We start from the raw sequence: 11481 nt of genomic DNA on the forward strand, positions 1-11481 counted from the left end.
GTTATTGTTAAATACAACCGTCTTACCCTGATCTTTAAGTTTGGCAACAATAATAAAAAGAGGTACAGGTGCACTACCACTTCACAGCATCACTAACTCCACAGTCCAGTACAGTTTCTCTCAGCGACTCTACAATGTCTGCACACGTCGATCAGCTGCTTGAATATCTCACCTTTGGAGAAGACTGATGATTTTATACTCTAAAAATGTAAGTATTACTACTCAAAAATGAAGATTACCCCATAATGAACTGCATCCTTTGCCCACCCCAACACTTACATGCAATAATAATGATAAATAAATTAAAATTAAAATTAAATTTTAGTAAAAGAAGCAAAATGTATTTTCTGTCGTGACATAGCTATACATGAATATACACTAATGCAGTTGATGTGAATGCATCAGTTTTCAGTCAAGCAATTAATACACGAATAGAAAAAATCTTTATTTACTGACAACAAGAAACATGTTTAAATGATTAAAAGAATGTATTAATGTTAGCATCACAATAAATGCATACATGTACAAGTCAACAACACATGAAACAAAGCTTCATTCAAACTTACTGTTCTAACAATCATGTATTTACAGATGGTGAACCCAACATCCTCCTGCGATCTGAACACAGCTGATACAGTTCTGCTGCTGCACTTCACAATCTCACTCTTCTCAACGGGGATGTCATTGAGCAACAGGGTGAGGAAGACCATGATGTCGGCTCTCTGAACCACACAACCTTGAAGCGAGAACACGTGCAGGACAATCTGACTGCTGTGTCTGCTCCAAACAATCGTGTGCCTGCTCTCCATGAGCACCACTACATAGTTTACAAGTACATGCATTAATTTATTATTTTTGTAGTGGGCTAAACCACTGAACTGGTTCAAAACCACCAGTATGTCTGTGAGCACGGCTCTTTTCTCCAGGTGGATCAGAGGATTGTAGGCCCCTGTAATAAGAGCACTGTCAATGACATCATGGCTCCATCACATTTTTTGATGATGCTTTTGAAGCTTCTGAAAGTCAGCCTTCATTGTATAAACAGAAACCAGCAGAACAAACTTTACCAAAATCAAATCCTCAGTGTGTTTTGGTCTTTCTCTAGATGCTCTTGCTGCTATGGGGTCACTGAGGATGAAGAGACCACAGCAGCATCTGGTCCTGATGAGACAGTGAGAGCTGGAGTGATGGAGCATCTCATCCATATCTCCGGACCATTTCCGGATGCTGCAGTGGACTTCTCCATCCTCAGTGCACACACCAGTCTGCAGACATTTTCAGAACCTACACAAATACACACACACACACACACAATACAAAAAGTCATTACTTTATTCTTTTGTTTCAGGTATTTCCTTTTTTCCCCTTTCCTTGCCGGTCCTGCTCCACCACAAAAGATCTGCAGCAAATGCACAGAAATCAACAATAAGAAAAGTGCTGTTATAACTCTTTGAAATTACACTAATTAAAATGTTTCATTTTTGTAGTGTACTTACACAAATCCTTTGATGGCAGCATTCCTTCATCAGTCACTCTACAGCAGATAAACATAATCTGTTCCTGTAACATCCAGACAAGAGTCAATCTCCTCTGTGATTTATCTGTGATATACTGCATCTGCATGTTGAGTTAGTAAATGATGTAACTCGCTTTTTATCCAACACAAATGTTCCTAAAATTATCAATATTGCAAATGGACAAATAAAACAGATAACCTGTGTTTAGTAACTGTAAGTAGATTTGTTTGATTACATGACTTACACTCATCTAAAGCAGTGTTGACAACAATGAGTGAACTCAGATGCCTGTTTCATGTCTGTTAAATGTGCTCACCTGCAATACTTATCAAAGACTATCCTGTCAGATGATAGACATTTAGTAATAGTCTTCAAGATGTATATATGGTTTATGTAAATCCACTTTTGAGTCGTGTACTTAATGGAGCTCCCGTTAGTTATTCATTATAAAACGTGTTTTTACAGCACAATCACAAATATGCTATATTATGTATGTAGCAAACTTTTAAGGGGTCGCACACCGGACGAGAAGCGCAGCGCCGCGTCGCGTCGCGCCACGTCTTTAAAATTCGAACACATTATTCTCTATGGGAGTACGCACACCGGCGGCGCCATTCGGCGTCTGTCCGCGGCGCCCAGCTACGACTCAGAACGCTGTTCAAATTTCTGCCGCGCCACAGAGCGCCATCTGCATAGTTTTATATTTAAAAACCCAGATGTTATAAACTGAAACTGAAATTAAAATACAGTACACTTGTTTCATTCAAATAAAACATTAAAAAGTGTTTGGTTACGTTTTCAGCTGCACAGTTGCCTAGACAACAGATACAACAAAACAATAACAGACTTATTATAACAACACAGATTCTTTTCATTAATTAACGTTCAAAACTCAGCTTTTATCAATTAAAATCATATATTTAAAATAATAATAATAGATGAAGTTAAAACTCTCCCATCTTGCTGCGAAATTGAGCTCACGCATATAGAATGTGCGCGTCCGGTGTGCGATACCTTGAGTTGTCCTACATGTGGCGCGACGCGACGCGGCGCTTCTCGTCCGGTGTGCGACCGCCTTTAGGGTTTAGATTAAGCCTGGATCAGGCCATGGCTCAATTAGTCTTGCCTGTGAAACCGGAGTATAGCGTCTTTACACCTTTTGCTTATAAGTTGCTGACTTTACACCTTAGATTTAATAGATGATTAACTCCAAAATCAATACCACTGTATGAAAATAACTTGTACTCTTAAATTTAAATAATTATTTCGTGAAAAAAATATATTGTCACCATTGTAACTCACAGCAAGCCGTCATATTTGTCTTCTTTCCATTTTAACGGCGGTTGGCATCCAGCTTATTGGTGCAATACCGCCCTCTTCTGTTCCGGAGTGTGGATCAGATAATATGTTTTCCTACTAAACGTACACATCACTCACATTGTTCCCTAACATTAATATCTACATACACTAGCGTACTCCTCAAATACTGTTTCTCCAAACGTGTTTATTATATTAGGTAGTCATTATCATGATAACCCATGTCCAAGAGTCAATTTCCTCGGATGAGATGGTTTTCATTCGTTCCTTATTTAACAGGATGATATAAACACACACTGACCTCATCGAGCTTTTATTTTGGCACTTCCGGCATTTAGAATTAGCATATTAGCTAAATATTTAGTTTCAACCGAAACATTTAGATTCAACATTTAGATTTAGATTTAACATTTAGATTTTACATTTAGATTTAGATTTAACATTTAGATTTAACATTTAGATTTATATTTAACATTTAGATTTAACATTTAGATTTATATTTATATTTAACAGTTAGATTTAGATTTATATTTAACATTTAGATTTAAGTTTATATTTAACATTTAGATTTAGATTTAACATTTAGATTTTATATTTACATTTAGATTTATATTTAACATTTATATTTAACGTTTAGATTTAGATTTAGCATTTAGATTTAATATTTAACATTTATGTGTAACATTTAATATTTATATTTAACTATTTAAAATATCTCTAAGTTGACAAATATTGTTGTAAATTTGCTAAAAAGTGACCGTCAAAAATTCATACCAGTTTTTTAAACATTGTTTGAAGCTAAATGTGACAAAATGTTGCTGTTATTTTCAGCATGAGCAGATTTACAAACGGCACCCGATACCTGAGAGCTTCAGTTTCTGAAAGCACTGTTTAGCAGCTTTTGTTTTAGCAGAAGTTAATTCACATTGTGTTTAAAGGTCAAAGTGTCTGCACACTTACAGTTCTTCTCTCTCATCTGCTTTTAAATCTTCACTTGCTACTATATTCACATAAAATGCATGTTTTGTTGATGTGAATGATTCAGATTGCTGTTTTGAACTCATCTCTTGCTGAAATCTTCTCTTGTGGTGATGAAGCTGATGTTGGTGATTAAATTGCTCTGCTGAGTTTCTTTGTGGTTTGTGGAGAGCAGAAATCCATTGGACCAAAACCAAACTAAACCAAACCACAGTTTTACAAGCTGTGTTTAATGGAGATACTTCATCAGGCCAAACATCTGTGCATCATTCTCAGCTTCTCATTTATCTTTTCTTTTTTTCACTCTAGTGGTCAACACCTTCCTTCAACCATTTAAGACAAAAGTGTCTGCTAAATGAATCCAGAATCCAGATTCATGAACATATAGACTGTTGAAAAACCAGCTTCAGTCGTATCTTTGTTAAGATAAAATGTTTGAACAGATTGTGGATATTTTAAAAGCTTGTGCTCTTCTCTCCTTCTCTAATGCTTTAGCAACAGTTTGATCAATAATTGTTATTTCTACAACAGCATCAATACATTCATGAGGAAGATCGGCAATAAACTAAAGGAGATTCTGACACTATTAATATTATATTGTAGGTATAATATTGTCAAAATAAAAAGAAGTGATACACAACAAGATGTTTGTTTATTAATATACAAATGTTCAAGAAAGCAAATGGTTATTGTTGAAATTGCCACATCAGCTCTTAAAGGCCATTTATGACAGAATGTGTTTTTCATATTCAGTCAGAAGAGAGCTAAAGCAACGTCTCTGCATAAACAAATATATAATATTTGCAATTTATATGTTTTATGTTCCATTAATATCAGACATAACTAATTTAGGAAATTATAGATTTAGGAGAAAATGGAAAAATTTAAAAATTTAAAAACAGAGTGTTTTAAAAAACTTAATTTTTAAGGCCTTGTTTTTCCATGTTTGTTCACTTGTGGGCGCTCCAGCTGAGTTAAAATGACTGAATCTCAAGATTTAAAAAAGATAATCATATGTCTATCACTCATAAAACATAATAGGAATTCATTTAACATCCCATGATGATTTATATTTGACCTTTATTCTAAATCATTCACACAGTGCATTCAGGATAACTATTAATGCAACAAAAATCACTTATATTTAATTATAAATTATACGAAATGCACATTAAATCATGTTCATAACAGTAAGAAAGTCATTTTCATTCATAAGAATTAATTTATATTAAAAATCTGGTGTATTTTTTCAATATATTTCAAAATAGTAAATGGCTAAAACCAATGTTGAAATATTTATAGAATTATATGTTTGATAAGTTTACATTTAGCATTCACCCAAATCTTTGCAGAGAGAAACAGAAATCTTTTGTGTCACTTTTGGTTCCTGAATGCTTTAGATTCCTGTGAAGAAAATCACCTTTAAAGTTGTCCAAATGAAGTTCTTAGCACTAATCAAAGCAGGGTGTTTAGGAGACATGTGTTCTCTGTCTCTCTCATCTGACACACACAGTTCAGTTCTCTCATAATGATCTGATGATCTGACTCAGGTGTATCAGATAATGGAGACAGAGCAGGGGTCCCAGGACCAGGATAAGAACTGACTCAATCTGAAGATTAAAAAAGTAAAAACTAAATCATTGTTCAGTATTAAAAGCAAACTATCAAATGCACTGGTCAGTTTCTGCTCTGTTTTTCACACTTCATCTTTTTCACATTTGTTTGCATGCAAAAAAGCAGAAGTAACTGCAGCTTTTTTTACACTTAGTTCTCCTGAGCACTTCAGTTTCTTGAAGGAATGCTTCTCAGCATTTATTTTAGCAGAAGCACATTAAACCACAGCCGTTTACTGTTAAAGTGTCTCCAAGTGTTTGTTTCCCCCTTTCTCATCTTGTCTCAATTGATCACTCTTTTCTTTTTACACAAAAATACATGTTTTGTTAATATAAAAACTGAAATCCTCAGGAAAAAAACATTTTTAGAATGTTTTTAGAGAACGTTATCTTATCTTTTGAGAGAACATTCTGGGAACAAAAATAAAACTAACCGCTAAAAACATTGTTAGAACAATGGTAATGTTCTCAGAACATTTTTAGAACAAAAAAAATCTAGCTGGTGAGTTTCTTCTCTGGTTTTCTCACTCCGTCTTTTTCTCACATGTTCAGACGCATAAACTCAGAAGAATCAGGATCTTTTTGGCTCCTGAGAGCTTCAGTTTCTGAAAGCACTGTTTATCAGCATTTGTTTTAGCAGATACTCATTAAATCACATTGTGTTTAAAGGTTAAAGTGTCTTTATACACTTACAGTTCTTCTCTCTCATCTGTGCTCAATTGATAATTTACTAACAGATTCACACAAAATGCATGTTTTGTTGATGTGTATGATTCAGATTGTTGTACTGAACTGAAATCTTCTCTTGTGGTGATTCAGTGACTGATGAAGCTGATGTCTGTGGTTTAGTCGGTGTGTGGAGTTTGATGATGGTTTGTGGGAAGAGAAAAACACCTGGATCAAACAATGATTATAACATCTGAACACACTAGAGATACTTCATCAGACCAAACATCTCTGGATATATGTATGAAAAATATATTAACCAAGAGCAGAGTGGAAAATAAACTGAAGATGTGACTAATGCTCACACATTTATTTTTGTGACCGTGTGACGGTCTTCAGTTTTTCTTCTCATCTCACAATCATGTTTTGTTTTTTTACTCCAGTGTCAAACATCTTCCTCGAACTGTTGAACAGTATGTTTTCAGAAGAAACACCCGCAGACATGATGAGGTTAATGTCTGTCATCTTTTAAAAGACATTTTTAAAGTTTATTTATTTATTTAAATTGTATTTTATTTGTGCAATAAAAAAGCCTAGTAGTGTCTGTTGTATTTTCTTGTTAAATGAGTGTGCTAAATGAATAACTGTAAGTGTAATGAGTGAAGGCCAGTAGGAAACACGAGGCTCTTCCACTCACCAGCGATCCTGATCAGGAAGGATATGAACAAAAGATGGTAGTAATACAACAAACTGGATGCCAGCTGCAGTAAAAAAAACACAGAAGAAACACACTGTCTGTTCTCCAATGTGGAAAAGACACATAGCTCATGCGAAGCAACTCACCCGAATGACTACTCCTGGTCTCTTTCTTGTGTTTTCTGATCATCACCACCAGCTTCTCTGCAATCCTGCTATCTACTCAGCCCTGACAATATCTGGTAACCACAATATCTCCATCGATCTCCTTGCTCACCTCAGTCACATGAATATCATTTTATTTTTTAAATAGTCGTGATGAGAGATAAAGATCAAACTAAGAGCAGAGTGGAATATAAACTGAAGAAATGACTGAAGTTCACATTTATTTTTGCGTCCGAGAGACTGTGTTCAGTTTTTCTTCTCAGCTTCTCATTTAACACACACTTTTTTCTCACTCCATTGGTAAAAATCTTCCTTGAATGGATTAACAGTGTGTTTTCAGCACATATATATATATGTTTATACTAGGGGTGGCCTATTTAACCAAAATCGTATTACACATGATCATATGTGATATAGGTTGCAAACATTGTTCGTTTCATGAATACATGTAATGAAATGCAGAATCCAGAAGCAATATGAAGTTATTGTTTTATGTCATAAGAAGCAGTGGATGTTATTTCTCAATGGTTATATTTCTCTTTCTGGCTGCTCATGTGAAAGCTACAGTAGATGAATGATGGTACAAATGCATATGATGTGATGTTTGATATTTATATATATATTTAAGGTCAGGAAAGAGGCCTGAAGAATATATTTAAAGAATATATTAAAAGCATGTTTATTTAACAATGTACCTAAACAGGTTAGAGAATATATATGTATATTTATGAAATACAGATGCATATCAGCTTTTTAAGAATTTCTACTTTATAAAATCTAATATGTGGCTGATGAGCTGTTAGTGAAATAAGACTTTATCCAGTTGGTGGCGCTCCAGCAGATTCATCTGTATCTGAAAAATATTGAAATTAACACAAACAAAAATAAGACAATAACTCTTTTTATTATAATTTAATATCAAATTCTTTACCTGGGATAATGTTATAATGTTTGACCTTGTTTTTTATTATCACATTAATGTTCTTAAACTCTCAGAAACTTTAAATATCAAAACTTTTAATGGCTTGGTGAGCAGAAGAAAATTATTTCAAAAACATAAAAAATCTTCCTGTTCAAAAACATTACAGGTAGAGTATTTTTAAATAATTTAAAAATTATCATTTGTCAAAGGAGCTTTAAAGCCTGGATCTTGTGAATTGAGTAAAATGTTTTTTCTCTTTAAATATGTTTAGTTCTGATAAATTTGAATTGTTAAAGTAAAATGTTAATGATGAAAGATTAATATCAGTGTTTGACATAAATGAAAAAATAACTAAACAAATGATATTGTTACTCAGTAGTTTAATTTAGTTTATTGTTCTTTTGGAAATTCTTGTTGTATCTCTTCATCAACAACAAACAACAACTGACAAATACAAACATGCATCAAGATTTAATGAACTTTACTTCATCCTAAAGCTCAAACATCTGTTTTACTGTTAAATGTACATTACTATGTGAAGAAAGTGCAGTATATTCAGCGTAAGTGATCTCACTGTCACCGGTCTGAACTGTAGAAAATATAACAGAAACAACATTCACAATGAACTGATATCTGAGTATTTTTTTATATTATTATACACACATGCAGGAGGTAAAAGTAGACAATACTCACCTTCTTGGTCTGTTTTTCTGTGTTTCCTGCAGATGAAGAAGATCCCGACTGTAGTTACAATCAACAGAAAACCAGCAGCAGCAACAATGACACAAATCAACACTATCAGAGATACAGAGTCTGGAGGATGTGAAGGAGACAGTCATTAGTGTGAGTGAATGTGTTCATAAACACTGAATATTATCACAGACATACCTGAACATGTCTGACAGAGTTCAGTGTTGAGGTGTTGAGTCTGGTTTCTGATGGGATTGTTCACCACACAGCTGTAGAAATCATCCAGACACTCCAGATGTAAAGAAAGACTTCTGCTGAGATCAGACACACTGATGCTGGACAATAAACTGTTTCCTTTGTACCAGGAGAGAGTCACATCACTCACATTCACCACTGAACACAGAAATAAACATGATGATGAGGAGGATGATGATGATGATGATGATGATGAATTTTGTGAAGAGTCTCTGCTGATGACAGGAACAGGCACAGGAGCTGAAAACACGAGAGGATAAATACTATTCAGTAAAATAATATGATGTGATAATTGTCTGTCATTTGATATTTCAAATGTAAATAAAGTTACAGAGAACACAAATTGAGAACAAAGTTATGGGGAAAAAACAAAACAAAAAATATTATATCATCAATTCTGAAAGAGATTATTGTCAAAATATGTTTTAAAAAAGCGGGTAAGTAATTCTGTACTCACCGTAGACAGTGAGATTGAAGATGTTGAGTGGGATCCCTGAGCTTCTTCTGCTGACTGTATATTCTCCAGTGTCTGTGGTTCTGGTGTTTGTGATGATCAGAGATCCAGTCTGATCCAGCTTCAGTCTGTCTCTGAATCTCCCACCAGCACTATCTTCATAAAACCTGCTCGTATTGTCCTTCCCATAGAGTTTAGCTATCATAATGTTGTTAAATTTCCACATGATCTCCTCGTCTCTCTGTATTTCAGTAAGATCAGAGTTTAGACGCACTGATTCTCCCTCCGTCACTGACACGGACTTCACTGAATCAACTCCAAACACACCTGAAGAAAAAACACAGAATTACTCAAAAAATAATTTCTGAAAGTTTTTGTCATTTTGAAACTATTCTCTTCAGTCTTCACAGAAGTATTTAAGTAAGATTAGTCTGATAAAAACTTGTTAATATTTAAGTCAAAATAAACGATGGAATAATAAATAACAGAATTATATTTGTGGCCAACTTTTAATATAAAAAAACTGAAGTCATGCAGATACTCACCAGCCAGACTCCATGAAAACAAATAAATGTAAATGATCATTTCTTCAGCAGTTTGCAAGGCAGCTTCACAACAGACAGGCACGTGCACAGGTAGGGCTCAACCTGTGCAGAGCACATGCCCTTTTTGCCCTTACACTCCGAAGTGCCCTTTTTTTGGTGGTGTATTTTTTTTTTTTTTATCAATGCTATTGGTTACCCTTCACGTCTGTCTGTCTGTTTTACAAATATTTAGCAAATGAAAGTTCTTAAAACGAGCTTGTGTAAATCCTATTCGATCCTCAAGCTGTCAGTAAGCTGATAACTCCGCCCCCTCTATATTCATTAAATCAAAAGTTCCACAGCAGCCGCACAGTAGACAACAGCTGAGCTGAACAAAGTTTTGCGAAGGGTAAATAAATATCTTGTGAATAAGTACTACTAAACACTATGTTTATAAAGGCTCATATTTTATTTATTTGATGTCTGACTGACTGACTGAGACATGTGGGACGTCGCCTGAGAGAGAGGGCTAGCATTTGCCATCTAGTCATAGCCAATGCATAGCCAACACTTAAATAGCCTGTGCATACAGTAGCATTTCATCTTTTATAAAATGCGATTTTGGCCAAATGCATTTTACCACAGGAAAAACTGAGCGCTCCGTCTATATAGCTACAAAAACTAGTTTGTAACCTGTAGATGAAAAATGTAATGTGATGCCGGCAGGCGCCGTCGCCGTTTTAATGACGGACAAAAAATAAATTCACATTTGCACACATTCGCTGGTCAAAAACTATATATTGATAAGTAATACAACAACATATTATTTGTTTTTACCATCGGAAAATCATAACAGGTGCGCCCCCCGCTGTTTCGTACTGGAACTTACACAAAGCGACGAGTGATCCTCGTCACCTAGATAACTATATTTCTAAGAAATTTCTTCTTTGATTTATGATTGCTGATACACTTAATTTATTAACATTTAGGCTAATCATGTTATGGTATACTCTCCGATCGTCCTCACATGTATAAAATGTAGTAGTAACTAAAAAAAATTACAGAAGATCGCTGTGAAATCTTTATATTTTATCATGCAGAATGTAATTCATGATTCATTCCAAGGCTTCATTTATTTGATCCAAAATACAGCAAAAACAGTAATATTGTGTAATATTTTTACAATTTTAAATAACTGTTTTCTATTTGAATATATTTTAAAATGTAATTTATTTTTGTGATCAAAGCTGGATTTTCAGCATCACTCCAATTCAGTACTCTTCAGTGTCACGTGATCCTTCAGAAATGCTTTTCACTGCAACTGTACTTTTCACACTATTTTTATTTATTTTTTCATTGCTGGCTTATTTTAGGGAAAGTGTAGTGAATAAGAGACCTTCAAGAGACCAACATCCCTGGTCCACCACAGTATCAAATTTTTGCCAGGAAGGCGGATACATGTTGGATATGTTATAGTAACGGTATGGCTATAGTTTCTTATAATCTGGAATTGAGTTGGACATAATTACTTAAATTATATTTCAAAAAAGTTTGTCAAAAATACTTGACTCATTGCTCACCTTCCCCTCTTCTCAATGTCATTCATAATCATGTTAACCAAATAATACAAATTAGCTTATAAAACCAAACAGAATAGCTAAAAAAGAGAATATATATAATTGAT

General features: G+C 34.3%; 1 protein-coding gene across 1 annotated transcript; it reads right to left on the reverse strand.

Annotated features, from left to right (window-relative positions):
- Positions 1-8304: 8304 nt before the first annotated feature.
- LOC113101124 (hepatocyte cell adhesion molecule-like) lies at positions 8305-9886 on the reverse strand. Its single transcript, XM_026265586.1, has 5 exons — positions 9819-9886; positions 9277-9600; positions 8763-9059; positions 8568-8687; positions 8305-8463 (listed from the first exon to the last, which is right to left on the reverse strand). The coding sequence occupies exons 1-5, from the start codon at positions 9856-9858 to the stop codon at positions 8366-8368; spliced, it is 879 nt and encodes a 292-aa protein (XP_026121371.1). The 5' UTR covers positions 9859-9886; the 3' UTR covers positions 8305-8365.
- Between the last annotated feature and the right edge of the window lie 1595 nt (positions 9887-11481).

Source organism: Carassius auratus, unplaced genomic scaffold (assembly GCF_003368295.1).
Source record: "Carassius auratus strain Wakin unplaced genomic scaffold, ASM336829v1 scaf_tig00217546, whole genome shotgun sequence".
NCBI classification, from domain to species: Eukaryota; Metazoa; Chordata; class Actinopteri; order Cypriniformes; family Cyprinidae; genus Carassius; species Carassius auratus.